Consider the following 17,223-nt stretch of genomic DNA (forward strand, 5'->3'; position numbering starts at 1 on the left):
TTTCCGATTGAGTCCCTTTATTTTCCAGTTGATTTCTGCATATTATGGTGTGTGTGTGTGTGTGTGTGTGTGTGTGTGTGTGTGTGTGTGTGCTAGGACTTCACAGCCTTGTCAGATAACAGAAACAAACTTTACCATAAAAAAGGTAATAAATTATAAATTAAAGGGAGATTTTTCTCTTATATTTGTCTTTATTAACATTATTAAGAAGAATTTGTTGTACTGAAGACAAGAGAAAATTTTAGGGAATATAAAAACATCCTATCAAACCATCTTTTCTTTCCGAATAATCTTTTCCAAGACCCCACTTTAGGGATCATTATTTTGGATAAGGGGTCATTCATGGGGTTCTGAGATGTGTTGTGGAATGAGTACTTAATGTGTAGAAGAGGGAGACATTTGCAGGAGACTAATCTGAAAGTGAAAGGGGGCAGGGTAGAGACCTCTAGGGAGGGGTGCTCTGAAGCCAGGGAAATAGGTTTCACCCCGGGCAGGCAGGTGGAAAGAGGGAGGGGTCTGCATGCGCACAGAGTTTCTAGGCAGCGTGTGAGCTGTCTCGGCTGGGAGGGGCGAGGCTGTCACTCGCTGGGGCGTTAGAAGCCTGAGAGGCGCTTGGAAAACTTGGCCCTCCGGAGAATCTGGTCACTCGCACTCCTCTGGGGACCTCAGAAGAAGGAGGACCTTTGGCCATGGGTGAGTGTGCGAGCTGGTGCGGATAAGTAGCCTAAAGGCTGGGCGTGTTGACGAGTGTTATAGAAAGTGAACATTTGTAGTCCTCAGATTGCACAGAACACCCGCGCCCCCCCCCCCCCCCCCAACCCCTACCCACAGCCTGGACTTCTCCCGCAGGCGAGGAGGGATTAAGGTGGCGGCTAGAGGCAGGGGCAGGTGCTGGGCCATTTAAAATGGGCGAAGGCAATAATCCTGCAGCCCGGGGGCGTTCGGTGTATGGTAATGCTCGGGACGGTGTCTAAGGAATAAAGAAAGGATTAGAAATAGTGGATGGATTCCAGGAAGATCGTCGCTCTTACTTGTTGTGGGGTTTGGGGAGCAAGTGGAGACAGGCTCGAGAGATGGAAACTTCTTAAAACTTCCAGCTCGCACAGGTTGAGTAGAGGGAGGCGCTGGGGCAAGACAAGATGAGATTGGGGACAAGTGCCAGCCCTCAAGTCAAGTGAGTGCTCATTTGCATAAAACGCTTGGAGTCCTAAGGCTGATTCACCCTCGGCTAGACCTGGATAAATAAGCATTATGGTTAAAGGACATCCAGACTGGCTCAGGTCACTGGAAGGTACAGCTCCAAGCCGTTTAGATTCACTCGCGTTTCTAGGAGTCCTCCTCTTGGGAGTTCAGCAGCGCAGCTTGGAAAAGTCCCAGGAATGTTGGAGGGGTGGGCTGGAGGGGCGGAGAACTGGGTGTCGGTCGATCCAAACCCTGCAGGAGGAGGTGGTGGAAAAAGTTCAGGGAAGAGCCAGAGAGAGGCCAGAGGGAAGAAATCACCCACTCCCTGAAGACTTGGTGTGGTTTGTTCAGCGTATCTGTACCCGGGCAATACTGCATTTCCACGGTTACTTATTAGCTATCCACCAGTGGTTGGGGTTTACTATTCAAACGCCAGAATACTCACTTCTTCCGGTCCAAGTCCTTTACCCACCCCTCCCCCGCAACCCCCTTGTCCTTTGTTGTGAGGGATTTCTTCAAGAGTAAAGGAGGCCTTTGGGACTGATGTGCTCCTGTTGAAATTCCCAAATTCCCACAGGCTCGAGGGTTAGGGGATGCTTTGACTACTAATCGGTGGAGTTTATAGACACTGGCCAACTTGGAAGAAAGGAAAAAAGAGAAGGCTGAGGACATTTTTGCCTATGAATGTTAGCTCTGATCAAGACATTCATAGTCCTTCTTGCTTGACCCTGGAAGAGCCTTAGAAAGAACCATTTTTAGGACCTTTGAATAAAACACTGTTGGAAATGATCTACAAAATAGATTTTTTAAAAGATGTTTTCCAAAAAGGAAACAATATTTTCAGGGTATAAGAGAGAAACATTCTCTCAAGTGGGACAGAACTGTACTTTAGGCTTTTTTTTTTTTTTTTTAATTCAGCATATAAACTCTTGTTAGAATAAAATGGGGAGGGGGATTCTTACAAATGGAAAGCCAAAATAATTAACTCAATGTAATCTGTTAATTGATTACTAAATGCATTAAGAGGCTGTTTGGATCCAACATAATAAAGTATCTACAAACAATGACATAATTTACCCTTATAAACTTGAGCTTGAGGGTTTAAATTGCTCATAATTTTATAGTTAATGATTTCTTTAAGTTGCTTTTCCAGACTATAATAAGAGCAATTAGTCCTGGATTTTGCTTCAATCTATACGGATAAATTGCCCTTGCCAAATTACAGATAAGTATCCTGGAAAGGGGGTGGAGTTAACAATTTGAGTTGTTACAATAATCTGGAGCTTGGCCTGTAACTCTTAGAAACTATTTATAATCTCACAGATACTCCAAATTTGTTTATTCTTTCTTCTGCCAGGAATGGCTTATGTTTTTCCTCTTGTCCTTAAGGTGACCCAAACTCATGTAGATTTCAGGTACCTAGTGGGAGAAAGGGAGTGTGGAGGATGTGTGAGAAATCAGAGGTCAGGAAAGAACAGGTAACTATGAATAGTGGGAGCCTGAAGTCAGGACTCAAGGGGCAGAGACTCAGAAAAGCAGTGCAAAATAAATTAGGAAGAGCCAACCAGCAGATGAGGGGTGAATGAGAGAAAGAAGGAGGGAAACACCTCCAGAAACTATAGAAACATTTGGTCATTAAATTCATATTACTCTTCTTTAAATTTGCTTGTGTAAAGCAGAACTTCATTACTTCATATCTCTTTTATTTAGTGGTAGTAGGGATAGTAGGGGTTTAAAATTGGAGTCAGGATTGCTTGAAAAAGGGGGAATAACTGAAGGAGAATGCTGGATCCATCTTTTCCCTGTTATGCTGACTGAAATTTATCATTTACAGAAAGAAAGATGGTGCTATGGGGTGAATATGTTTCTTGTTTGTGTAAGAAGAAGAAATTCCTCCTGTAGCATTGTGGAAGAGTGAGAGTAATTGGTTAATCAAACATTCTGAATAATTTATAGTCATATTTATAATGCACAAGGCCAATTCTCAACAGAACTTATTTGCAAAGTAGGCATATTGAGATTTTTGGCATCTCTTACTTTTTCTTTTTGTTCTCTTCTCTTTCCTCAGTGATGCCCTTGGCTTGTGTGGGTATGCAGGAAGGTTTTCCTTTGCTCTAAAATTCTGCTTTCCTGAAAGGATACAGCAAAGTATTTCATATTAAAAAGGCAGAGCTCACCATTTGCAAAGAGTGTTTACAGGTCAGCTGTAAGGCTGACTTTAACCATCAAGCTGTTTAATTGTGGAATTTTAGGCTCCAGTATAAAGATAGAGTCAAGGAATATATTTAATTTATTTCCTAACCATGATACTCACTGCCCTACTTGACCACATTTATGTCATAAATATTTACTCTGACATCATTAATCTTTGTTTTGTTTATCAAATGGTATTGAATATTATTTAGTTTAACAGGTTTTATTACAGAAAGTTTCATGAAGGGAGTGGTATTGAATTTGATTTGGAGATGAGAAGGATTTGGGAAGGGAAGAGGTGAAATCTTTGGTAGATTGGAAACATGTAATAAAGATTTAAATTTAATAAGGGAAAAAGAATAAGAAAGTAAAAATATGATTTGAGGATTACCAACCTTTAATGAGAGCTAAAGCCACTTATTGAATTATCTGTTTGAAGATGAGAGCATAGGAAATACTAGTTGAGAAAGGATAAACCCTGTTTGGAGGAAGAAGAAGAATACAAGCTACTTAATATGTTCTAATTGCCCCCAAATTAGAACAATGAAATGTGACATCTTACATGATTGACATTAGATTCAAGAATCCATATATTTTGATAAGAAAAAAACAAGATGGAAATGGTTGTTCAACTTTAATAAAAGTGGATTTGGTTGTGGATCTATAAAATTGTTTACTAATTTAGGTAAAAATTAATGAGATACAGTATTGTCCTGAATTTATGCTTTTATTTCAGGAAAAATATGACACTTTATAAGCAGTCATGAATAAGGTACAAAGTGCTTAGGTTTGAAATAGGAGAGGCAGAGGATAATCCCATGTGTTTGGGGGTGGACCCTCAAACCTCTGAAATCTTGTTTTCTCTATTTTTTTTTTATTTTTGTAGATCAGATCTTAATTCAATAATAATTAGAGGAAAAACATGGACAAAAGATAAGGTTGAAGTATTTTCATTAAGAAAATTGAACATATTTTTTTTATGACTCTAGACTACTAGGTAATACTTAAAGGATCATTTGATCTCTAATATGTTACTTTTCTGAGATGATTATAATGATCTGATTATATTCTGAATGAGAGAAAGATAAACTAATGTAGGCATCTATTGCTGCATAATAACATCTCCCAAACAAGTGGATTATAATGATTCATTATTCTCTCTCATGGTTCTTGTGGGCTGACTGTCTGCTGAACAATTTTCATTTGAAGTCTCATGCTGTTACCATCTGATGTTGGCTGGGGATTCAGCCATCTGAAGACTTGATTGAACTGGTCTTTTAAGATAGCTCACACAAACCAGGGGCAGTGGCACAGGCCTGTAATCCCAGCAACTCAGGAGGTTGAGGCAGGAGGATTGCCAAGTTTAAAGTCAGCATCAGCAATTTAGCAAGGCCCTAAGTAACTCAGTAAGACCCTGTCTCAAAATAAAAAAAGAGGGGTGGGAGGACTGGGGGATGTGATTCAGTGGTAAAGTCCCTCTGGGTTCAATCCCCAGGACCCAAAAAAAGATTGCTTGCACATACAGCTAGTAGTTGATGCTGCTCTGTTTGTGTTGGGAGTTTATCTGGGCCTACTCTTTTTTTTTTTAATTTTCTTTGTGAAATGATGGCAGGGTTCCAAGAACAAGCACCTCAAGAATGAGTATTCCATGAAACCTAAGCAGAAGCTACAAGGATTCTTAGGACTTAGCATCAGGGAAACATCAGAACATGACTTCTGCTGCATTCCATTAGCCACAAAAGTCATCAAAAAGCAGTAAGATTCAAGGGTAGGGAGATTAGGCCTGTCCTCTTGATATCAAGAGTAGCATGCTTACACGAGGAAAGAAGCAATTAACTAATTAATCAACTAATTGATTTCATTCCTAAAAGTTATGTCCCATAAGTGTGCTTCACAATACAACTAAAATCTCAGTGTAATTTCTCTGAAATTTTGCATATGCATAAGATAAATGACTGAACCTTTAATTACAAACATGAGGAAATATGTCACACTAAAATCTCACAGCAAAACATTTCAGTGTGGAAATTCATGCCTGAGTGGAAGGAAATGTGTTGGTAGAATACTGGGATAAAATCTGCTCAAAATAGTTTCAAATAAAAGCAGTTAATCTTTCTATTTTCATTTAAATCCAAAGTTCTAAGACTATTATAAATTATTGTTCATTTTATTTATAATTGAGTTTGTGTCATAAATTGGAATATAGATGAATTATGAAAAATCTATATTAACTATTTTTTGTTACAATAAATAAATGCTTTATAATGATCTGCTTAGGAGCTGGCTTTATTTTGCAAGAATGGGCTACTTTTATATAATACATTATTTGAGTAGGTATGGAGTCATTAGAGACTTAAATATACTTATTTTTGGAAAAGATATAGTTAATTATGTTAACTTTATGAAATAAAACATTTCATGTAATTTTTAATTGGCAATTAAAAGTGTCATTGTGATTAGGAAAAAATATAGGTCCTTTCTGAGACAATTGAAAAACAAAATAAAAAAAATTAGGGTGAGTTGGGTTTAAATTTAAGGACAGAATTAGTTTCAACCTAGAAACTTACAGGCCTTAAAAAAAATTAGATTCTTAACTGTGTTTCAACTCATTTGACTTGAGGTCATTCTATTTTCAACTGTTTGAAAAGAGGTAAGAAAATGAGGATAGATGATGGGAAGCCATATACTCATTACGCACTGCCCATAATATAACAAGCCCCAAACTCAGCATCCCAACAAGAAATGAAAACTAGTTATATAAACACTGTGACTGGAATAACATATGAGAATTCAGGAGGAAATATGACACGTAGTTAAGAGAAATTCATCTATAGTTTGTTAAGATATTCATTCACCATAAGAGATCTATACCTAAACTATATAATAGTTAAATAAATACTTTTTCTATTTCTGTAAACCTTCTTTTTCTAGAACCTGTAATTTTACTGTGTACTTGAAAAAACTTACAGAATATATTAAACACTGATTCTTGGATCCTGACTCTTAAGCTCCAGATTCAGAAGGCTGGGGCTGCAGAGCTGGCCCTATAATGTTAGTTAGTGTACAGTCCCACTGATTTCCAGGCAGGAAGTCTAGGGTGTGCTTTGAAATTGGAACTCTAGAATGCTTCTCTCCCTCACCAAGCTAAATGTTATTCCTTTACTTGTATCTGTAATACATTGTTTTAAATTCATTATTTGGTTATGACTCAAAAAAATATAATCAGAAGCTCCATTTACATTTCTATTTCATTTCACTATAAACTTTCTAGGTCTCTATAGTTGCTGACACTTTGTCCTTACTAAGTCACCCATCAGCTTTATGGGGTGATGCTCTCCAGAGTATACTGAAATGTCTTCCCTGAAAATGACGAACAGCTTCTAACTTCAGGGTTTTGAGTATTATTTATGTTTATGTAAATTCTAGATCTGTTTTTCTGTGCTTAGCTGTCCACTGTCTTCACCTAGTTGTCCCTCTAGTTATTCAATATCCATATGTTCAAAACTGAAATCATCCTTCCAAGATCTGACTAGCTCTCTCCATTCTCCATCCCCTCTCCTTCCTCTTATTGTAGAGGGGTGATAGTAGAAAAAGGAAGGTGAAAGAATGATCAAGGTTCGACATTGGAGAAAATGCCCATTTATTGAGGAACAGCTCTGCATATTTATAGAGCTGGGGTGGTTGGGCAGTTATGACAGTTTAATGGTTGAAGGGTTTGACAATTGGCATGGGGTGCTTTCTGATTGGTGGGTAAGGATCATGTGAGTCAGCAGGGCTAGTCTGATTGGTGGGTAAGGATCATGTGAGCCAGCAGGGCTAGTTTGATTGGTGGGTAAGGATCTTGTGAGCCAGCAGGGCTAGTCTGATTGGTGGGTAAGGATCACATGAGCCAGCAGGGCTCACCATTGGAAGGCTCTTCTCGGGGGAAGGGGAAGTTAGTCTTTGGAGCCTGGGCGACTCCCAACAGAAGGGACACTGGGAAAATAATTTGAATGTGATAAATGCTCAAGATATAATTAAGTTTTTTCACATTGTTAGGAGAATATGGTCAAGCCAAGAATACAGAGCATAAATACCTGGAGTTTAGTAAGCATTGCATCCAGTGAAATTCTGCCTTTTCTGCATGCTCTCAATGTCTTGCCGGAGCATCTATTCTGGCAGCTATCCTCTCTGTGTTGTAGTTATTTGTTAATATGTATTTTATCCTTCATTATTTGAGGTCACATCTGGACTCTGAAGGCAGTAACTTCTACACAGCAAAGAAATCATCGAATACCTATACCGTTATGCTATTTTGTCTAAGGTCAACCGTCATGCTAACATAGAAAGTTACAGAAACACAATATTTGAGTCTTTTTACAGAATATGCATTTAGCTTTAGTAATGGCAGGAGACACAAAAGAAGGCAAGACTGTGGAGTGAGTGTATCTGTCCAGAACAGGTTAGGGATACTACTGTGAGAAGGATTTGACACTAGAACAGAGGCCTTTATGAAATAAGAAACATTAAGACAAGAAGGACTTGGAAGATTCAACTGAGATGTGTATCTGAGAAAGTTAGTGCAATTTCAAGAGAGTCAATGAAGGAAAGGGTTTTGATCTATGTGACCTATAGAGTTCAGTACAATAGCAAGAACAGAGTAGAGTAAAACTTATTTTTCTTTAAGGAATTTTAAAAGTTGATATAAGCCTACTAAAATTCATATAGTTTTTTGGTTGTTTTACATTGTCTTATAATTGCCCAGTCAAGATGTATCATGTCCATTTTGATAACTGTATTTTTTTATTATTCTTTATTTTATTAATAGAGCATAGTTATACTTTGAATAGCAGGAATATATAGATCAATATGTGGTCTATGTTCAAACTATTTTTATTAAAGGGGTGAAGATCCAAGTTTGTTCTCTTGAAATAAATTTTAAGAATCAGAAACGAAAGAAGGAGAGAAAGGAGGGAGTGCATGAACAATTTATTACAAAATGATCCAATAATATAAACACTTTGTATTGTTTAAATATAGTTTTAAAAATTAAAATATCCATAAAGTGTTTAATGGTATTTAAGGATTTCTAAAAAGTGAAATAAAAAGTTTTTTTAGTTAGTTGTTTTACATTGTGTTATAATTGTTCAGTCAAGATGTATCATGCTCATTTTGATAACTATTGTTTTTATTATTCTTTATTTATAGAGCATAGTTATACCTTGAATAGCAGGAATATATAGATCAATACATGATCTATGTTCAAACTATCAAATTGGTCAACAGAGATGAAAAATATTGTTTAACTTTCACTAGACCAGAAGTCAGATGATGATCATTTGTATTTCAGTAACTTTGTATTATTGATGAGTGCTACCTTTTTCAACAGGTGTAGTCCTTCATTTGAAGGACTTGGATTCAGTGTTCAGCATGAGTTTAGTCAGCTCTAATTGCCTCTAAACTAATGCCTAACTGACTAAAAAAAAAAAAAAGTCATGTTCAGCCCCACATTCTTATCCTTATCAGTTGATGAGGAGATACTTTCATAGCATGTGTCTCAAAACCGCCATATAGATCTTTTCTTGTTAGTTAGGTTTCAAGCCTGACTTTTAATCAGAGGAGACTCCTTAGGGTTCAACCACAAGATTTGGCATTTTTCTTCTTCTTCTTTTTTTTTTTTTTTTGGTATCCGTAGATTTTTAAAAATAATTCGTATCAATGAGGATTAAAAAATCAACTGGAATGAAAAAAATCAAACATGCATGCAATGTTTCTTGGAATTATCTGAAGTTTCATTAGTCCATATACACATTGCTTACTTTAAATTCATTGTGTATTACTTTGTATAAACAATTAACATGTACTAACAATTTATTTTTCATATATGAGAGACAAAATTGACATATTTTAACAAGTAAGTTTCTATTTTTTTTTTGCCAGTAGCTAGCACCCTAAACTGTTAATGTACATTGATACTTATGTTTGTATATGTGGGGGAGGGGTTCTTGTTTTTACATTTTTTTTTTTACTTTTATATGTGGGAGTCTAAGATAGTGTCTTGTGAAGCCAATATAATGCAAGAGGGATCATTTTACAAGTCCTAGAAATGGTATTTTTAAGGACTTTCTCTGTTCTTTGATAAAAATTACCTCCCTGGTTAAATCCTAGAGTCTAAATCCCAGACAAATATATTGCTTTCATTATAAATATCAAGGCATAGAGAGGGGATTGATATCTGATAGAATGTAACTCATTGCCAACTTATACCTTTTGGATATAGTATTTTGTGTTTGTTGTTTCTTTGTAAAGAAAAACATAAATATTCAAAAGAAAAGTGCTGAAATGGTGCTGAGCTTTCACAAATTCTGGACACTGTATAATATTTAGGAGGCATTTTCTATTAAGATAGGTCAACTATCTAGTCAATATTTGAAGTACAGATTACGAGCACTGCCTACTTAGGGAGCTTTCTGCATTCTTTTTTGATAGTTCTATTAAGTAGTACAAAAAGGGTAAAATAAAAGTCTACATACTAGACATATGTGAGGGTGACAAAGAATATCTGTTATTTCCATTATTCCATTCTTTTAAAAAATTAAAAAGAATACAATTTTATTCTTAAAATTAGATATCAGAAAGCAAATAGCAAGATGCTATTCCTAGAGAGAAAAGTGTCAGAGCAGCTATTGATGCAAGTGCACAATTTGAATCTTTAATATACAAATGACATAGAAATCACTAGAAAAATTAGCTTTAATTAATTTTATTCATCTCATAGTAATTACCTTAATGGCGCCCCTTTAACTAATATATTGTGGTTTCAATAAGCCAAGATGCAAAGTTATACTCAACTCAAAACAGGTAAAAATTTAAGAATACCAAAAATAATTCACGAATCTCATTTCATCATCTTAAAACTCTGTTGTTGCAGAATTTTTGTACGTAGTAGAGCCACCAACAAGCCCATAGTGGAAGAGTACTCCTCCCAGAAAATATCAGCCTGTTGATTTGATTGGATAGGTATTTCTAAGCCACATGCTCACTCTGGTTCTACCCCAAACGACACAATGATACAGAGTAATGATAATTTCTAATTCCATAGCACTTCGTGCTCTTTTGGAAATATAAAGCTTTGCACACAGAAAACTATATGAGGGGCTACGGGTATAGCTCAGTTGGTAGAGTACTTGCCTACCATGCACAAGGGCCTGGGTTCAATCCCCAGCACCACAAAAAAACAAAATAACAACAGAAAACTATATGAGAATTCTGTAAGATTAGATAAAGAAATGTAGATTAAACACAATAATTGCTAAAACCATTGGCAAGGAATGGATTGGAGGCTACAATGAAAGTTTTTCTTAATGAGAATCTTGAAGAGAAGCTGGAAGGCTTGTGACTTTGGAAGTAGGGGTGTGGGAGTAGCCCAAGAAGGGCAGGGGAGAAGCTGTGGAGGTGGGATGAACTTGGTCTTCAGAACCCATCTGAATCAGCTTCCCTCCAGCTCTTATTCAAAGGTTACTAATTTTTCCATCCTCTGGAAATGGTTTTGGGGCCACACTATTATAGAACTTGTAGAAACCATGCAAACAGTGACCTGGTGGTATGCAAAGGAGGGGTTCTGCTAACCCCAGCACCTTACCCTTCCGGTTCTCTCACCCTGATACTCCAACTCTAAGTCTCCTTGTTTCCCCACAGAGCACTTACAGACTTGTCCCATTTGCTGTGTGTGTACTCTGATCATCATGACTTTCTTTCTGTTCAATTAGACCTTAGTCAACAATCGGGCTATTCTTGATATGGCAGTTACCTTGAAAAGTCTGCTTCCTGAAATACTGAAGTATAACACCAGAGAAACACCAAGGCAAGCATAGGGTAGAAAATAAGAAGTTTTATTGAAAGAGTAGTAAAACAGACTTCTCAAGGGGGAAGATGGGAATCCAAAGGCGGAATCCGTGGGATGAGGAAGTCCCATCCCTTTTATACATCTGAAGTTTCCTTTGTTCTCCTGCATTCTTCTTCTTTATCTTGTTCATTTTCTCCCATCCTGTGTACATGACTGAGAGATGCTGGAGTGGCCAGAAGGTGAGCAGGTGGGCTCGAAGGGCCAAGGTGGACTGCTGGGCAGGAAGGGAGTGGCAGCCCAGGGGGCCTTAATTAGCAGCTCCCTGTCTGCTCAGGAGCTGCTCCATTAAAATCCCTTTGGAATAGATAGTATATTAAAAAAAAAAAAAAAAAGAGAGATAGTATAGGCAGGGAATCTTGGTAATCAAAGGGCTCTGGAGACATGAACATTCCAACCTCCCGTTTTCTCCATCTGACCTGATCACCTGTTGACATAACTGCCTGTCTTTAATTCTTGCTTCATTCTTACACAAGAATTCTTCACTCTCTAGTTCTTTGTTCCAAAACACATGGATTATGGTAGCATACTATGGAGGAAGGCTTGACATAGGATTAAGAAAATCATTCTATTACACAGTTGCCCATTTCCATCATTGAGGGATAGCCATCTGAACAGGTTCGGTTAGAGATGTTAACAGAAAAGAAGGAAATACTAAAAATAATGAGAAGAAAAAGCAAAACCAGTAGATAGGGTATTCCCTATGGCAGAGAGGAAAGAGTCACCTAGAACAAGCACAAACAAGGCAAGAGAATTGAAAATTTGAGGCCAGCCTGGCAATTTAGGAAGAACTTGACTCAAAATAAAAAAGGATTGGGGATACAGTTCAAAGGTTGAGTATCTCTAAGCTTAATTGCCAGTATTACAGAAAAAGTCTTAAAAATAAAAATTATAAACTTCACTTATCAGAAAATGTGGTAGAATTCAATATGATAATGAATAATAAGATATCAACAGTTATTTCAAAATGTTTTCTTTTTTTCTGTAATATTTGCATGATTTTATAGGGAGGAAGGGCAAAGAAGAAAGATCCCTTTCTCTTAGCAACTTAAATTTCACGTTCTTGGGCTTGGATTATGGCTCAGTTGGTAGAGAACTTGCCTAGCACTGGGTTCGATCCTCAGCACCACATACAAATGAATAAAATAAAGATCAAATACATGTTTGAAGATGTGAATTTGGTGTCAACATACCTTAGATACAAACAGAGATATGATAAATTTTGGTATAAAGGTGTATTAAGAATTGTGATGCAAAAAAAAAAAAAGAGAGCTCATATATAATGGCAATAATTTGGTGTGAACATACTCTATATACAGTGTTATGAAAAATTTTGTTGTGAATGGATAATTATGAATGTAATAATGCACTCCACTATTAGCATGTATGCAAGAAATAAATAAAAAATAAATAAATCAGAAAAGAAAAAAAAAGATTTTGTGTCCATATACAACTAAAAAAAATTCACATTCTTACCTTTAGGTCTGTATAATCCTAGCCCTCTCTTGCATTTTCTTTTTTTGCTACCCTACCCCCTCTCCCACTTTCTTGCTTTTTGATGGCTTTTAAAATTCAGATGGTGAATGTTTGAAGAAGGCTATTATCTTGGGGTTGAAAGACTCATTCAGTTCTCTCCTATCTTCTGTGTTAAGGACTGATCCAAAATAGCACAATTAAAATAAAACACAACATAATTAAAACAAAGCATTCTGAATAGGTAATTGAAAAAAAAAATCTAATTGGATATTTGTAATTATGCATGTTCATTTTTCACTGAAGCTTTCTTAAATTAATACACAGTGCTATGTGCAGAGGATTTTTGTGAAGCAAATGTACACAGGGAGTACGTCCTTACTGGTAGAACTTTAATATGGTCTTCCAATTCTTGCAAGGATTTCAGAATTGAGGTACAAGTAGTTATTTGCTCTCCTCGAGTTGAGTCCTGTTTTCTTTGTCACTGGCTTTCTTCCTTGGTCCCAGTGGCTGTAGCTCACTGTTTATTTATTGGCTGTTTAGTATGGAAAAACATCTAGTCTTTTAACATCGACAACAAATCAGAGTAATGAGCCTGCCCATCACGCTAGATTGGGTATAATCTTTGCCTGTTAGGTTCTTGGCTGGTTTTGCTGTACTTCACTATCCTGAAAGTTTGAGAAATCTGACTGCTTTGTTGGTTGTTGTTTTCTCATTCTTATTAACATTTGCCAAACCTTTTGTCATGCATCTTTAGACTCATGACAGCTTCTAGGTCAAATTTCAGTTTTGATCATTGCATCCTTTAGAAGTAAAGCTAAGGACCCAAATAGCCAGTTCCTTTTCAGTGGTTGCAATGGATGCTGATTAGCTGCATGCTGCTTGTGGAAGTCATAGCAACAGGTTCTACTTACTATCTTTTAGGCATCTCAATTAAGTTTCTTTAGTCTTTGAAAATATAACTACAAAAAAAGTTGAATCTCCTGGGGAAGATGAATATTTCCTTTCATTGGAGAACAACTTCATAGAGTTCATTAGGAATTCTTTTCTAGTGTTCATTTCTGAACAAGTAAGCTAGAAATTGTTTGTATTTCTTCCTTTCCTTTTTTCCTTCCAATTTCCATAATTAGACTTTCAATGGATATAATCTTTTAATTTTTAAAATTATTAATTGCCAAGTGGTTTGGGGCCATTCCTTAGGTTACAAAGCTAAACATACCCATCAATAACAAGAAAAAATATATTAAAGTTGATTACAGAAAGATGATAGCTATGGTTACTTTATTTTTCTAGAGAAAGTTAGATGTAGGAAGAAAACCTGTATTAAATTTTACTACTATATAAAATGTGAATAAAAGTGGATTTTTTTCACTTTTTTACAAATCACAAATAATTGTAACTTCTCCCTATATAAAATCTCTTTGTAAGGACTTAAAAATAGCGTACTACAGGGACACAGTTTATAGCAGCACAATTCACAATACCTAAACTGTGGAACCAACCTAAATGCCCTTCAGTAGATGAATGGATTAAAAAAATGTGATATATATACACAATGGAATATTACTCAGCAATAAAAGAGAATAAAATCATGGCATTTGCAACTAAATGGATGAAGTTGGAGAAGATAATGCTAAGTGAAGTTAGCCAATCCCCAAAAAACAAATGGCGAATGTTTTCTATGATATAAGGAGGCTGACTCATAGTTGGGTAGGGAGAGGGAGCATGGGAGGAGTTGATGAACTCTAGAAGGGCAGAAGGGTGGGAGGGGAAGGAAGGGGGCAGGGAGTTAGCAATGACGAAGGAATGTGATGGACATCATTATCCAAAGTACATGTATGAAGACATGAATTGGTGTGAGCATACTTTATATGAAAAATTGTTCTATATATGTAATAAGAATTGTGATGCATTCGGTTGTCATATATTTAAAAAATAAAAGCAATTAAAAAAATCTCTTTGTGGCATAGAATTATAAGGTTTAGACATAATCCATTCATCAAGTGATTTTTAAACTTGCTGCCTGCTAGACAGAACACTTAATGCTAGATATTGCCAATACAAAGCTAAAATATGATACCTGGTATATTGTAAGAAAACATTAGGAGTTACCTGGTATAACACAGGCTGAGGTAGAAGTTTATATATTGTATCTGAGTAGAAGAGACTAGTTAAAATTCCTCCTAAAATGTCAGTTTGGGATGCCTAGAGTTTTGTTAGAGATGACCTATAAAACTTGAAGATGGTTTGCCTGGCATATGGATCAGAGTTAAAGCATTCTAGCTAGATAAGAAGATTACTCCTCCGTTACCTGTGGTTTTGCTCTCTGTGATTTCAGCTATAAGAAGGTTAGTAGTGGGCTAGCACTGTATTATTTTATCATCATTTTATCATCATTGTTATCTCTTGATGTGTCTTATTTGTAAATTAAACTCTATCATAGGTATGTATGTGTAGGAGAAACCATGGTATATATACTGTTCAGTTCTGTTGGTGATTTTAGGCATCCACCCACCTGGGGGATCTTCGAAGGTATCTCCTGCTGAGGGCCATTGCTAAGTAAGAATGATGCATGGCATGACCCAGGTCATTTGCAGTGTCATTCTTACTTAGCAATGGACTGTGCCTGGTAGGTTGTCCAATTCAACATATGGTTCTTACCCGTCATGGGAAAAACTGACCTCTAGGCGTCAGCCTCCTGTCTTAGGTTGATACCACTGCAATTGTATCATACCTGTCACTGACTACTGGTCCAGCATACAGCCATACTTGTGGATAGGCCTATGCACCAGTGGGGGCTGGTGAGGTTCTTGCCTCACCTCTGTTGGCCCCCAATTTTGCCCTTGGTGCAGTGGGGGGGTGAGGTTCTTTGCCTCACCTCTGTTGGCCCCCAAATTTTAGACCATCACTAGCAGAAGGGAGGAGGATACAGAAATGCCACGACACCAAGCCAATTGACTGCTCCTTTGGAAAAATTGCATCACTGGTGACATCATCAGCAAAGATATGCCAGCACTACTACAATTCGCTGCACCAAACGATAGTTCACAATGTATACAAGTGATACATAGTCCAGGCAAGTTCTGCAAGCAGTTCAAAGCGGAGGAGTCTATCAATATGTCCATTTCTTCCCAAAGTAAATCGACTCCTTGATTGAGCATTACTTGTTGAGTTATATTCATTGATGTATCAGTTTATACAGTTTACTGTGATAGCTATCATAGAAGCTGTAGTCTGGTTTTATCTTTGTCTTCACCGGCACTGGGATGGAGATAGGAATTCTGGCAATGATGCTAAAGAGACATTATCCTGAACAGAATTATTAAATATGATGAAAAGGAAAGGTGAAAGTAAACAAACAGATCTGTTAACCTCCTTTAAAAACAATCCTTAACAGCTTTTTACCTAATTTAAATTAGTAAACAAACAGATCTGTTTACCACCTTTAAAAACAATCCTTAACAGCTGTTTACCTAATTTAAATTAAACCATTTAAATCACGTGAATAAAAAAATATAATAATAATAATTCGGATCCATTTTTTCCATAAGATCTATGGACATACGCACACACAGACATACAACACAAAACACAAATGTGCACACAAACGTACAACACATAAGACAATAGTAAAGGCCTTGTAGCTTTACCTAGGTGAAATCTCCATTGCAATGTTTAAAAACTCCACAGTCAAAAAATAAAACTGATCAGAAAAACATTAACCTAGGTTTGTATGAGCTCAAAAAATAAAATAGAACTTTATGATGTGGGAAAAATGCAATAATAAAATAGATATTGAAAAAAGCACCCTGGTTAATCACTGTCGTAGATGTAAGAATAGCCAAGCTGGAGCTCTGGATATCAGCTGTTATGGATTTGAGTCAAATCATCTTCTTTTTGGACTGTAGAAATTGCTTTAGTTAATCTCTCTGGAATCCAAATCGGCTGCTGTTCTCCCTGTGGAAAAACACAAACAGAACCCCAACTCCAGACAATCACTGGGTCAGGACCTTTCCATTGTCCTGTTAGAATATCTTTCCAAAGTACTTTAGGCTTATGTACATTTTTTGGATACATATGCCTTTCCGCAGCACTAAGTCCCGATGAATCCAAATTTAAAAAGTTTAGAGTAAAAAGCATTATTTTAAGTTTATCTTTGGGGGATATATACCCCTTTCCAATTCCCTCTTTTTGCTTTAATAAGTATGTTTTAATAGTTTGATGAGCTCTTTCAACTATGCCTTGTCCCTGTGGATTATATGGGATTCCTGTTATATGAGTAATGCCAAATGATGAGCAAAATTGTTTAAAAGAGGTAGAAGTATAACCAGGACCATTATCTGTTTTTAACTGTTTAGGAACGCCCACAGTGGCAAAATTTTGTAAGCAGTGAGCTATAACATCTTTAGTTTTTTCTCCGGCATGAAGGGAGCCCATCAAAAATCCAGAAGAAGTATCAACTGTAACATGTAAATATTTTAATTTTCCAAATT

General features: G+C 36.7%; 1 protein-coding gene across 2 annotated transcripts in view; it reads left to right on the top strand.

Annotated features, from left to right (window-relative positions):
* Positions 1-525: 525 nt before the first annotated feature.
* Positions 526-17,223, top strand: part of Gpm6a (glycoprotein M6A) — a 326,724-nt gene continuing 310,026 nt past the window's right edge. Inside the window, exon 1 of one of the 2 annotated variants that reach the window (XM_027926991.2) lies at positions 526-693. Coding sequence is in view for 1 of the 2 variants with exons in the window: in XM_027926992.2 (XP_027782793.1) it covers positions 690-693 (4 nt within the window). In the remaining variant the exon portion in view is untranslated. The remainder of the gene's footprint in view (positions 694-17,223) is intronic. The other variant, XM_027926992.2, reaches the window with a different exon arrangement.

Source organism: Marmota flaviventris, chromosome 3 (genome assembly GCF_047511675.1).
Source record: "Marmota flaviventris isolate mMarFla1 chromosome 3, mMarFla1.hap1, whole genome shotgun sequence".
In the NCBI taxonomy this organism is placed as follows: Eukaryota; Metazoa; Chordata; class Mammalia; order Rodentia; family Sciuridae; genus Marmota; species Marmota flaviventris.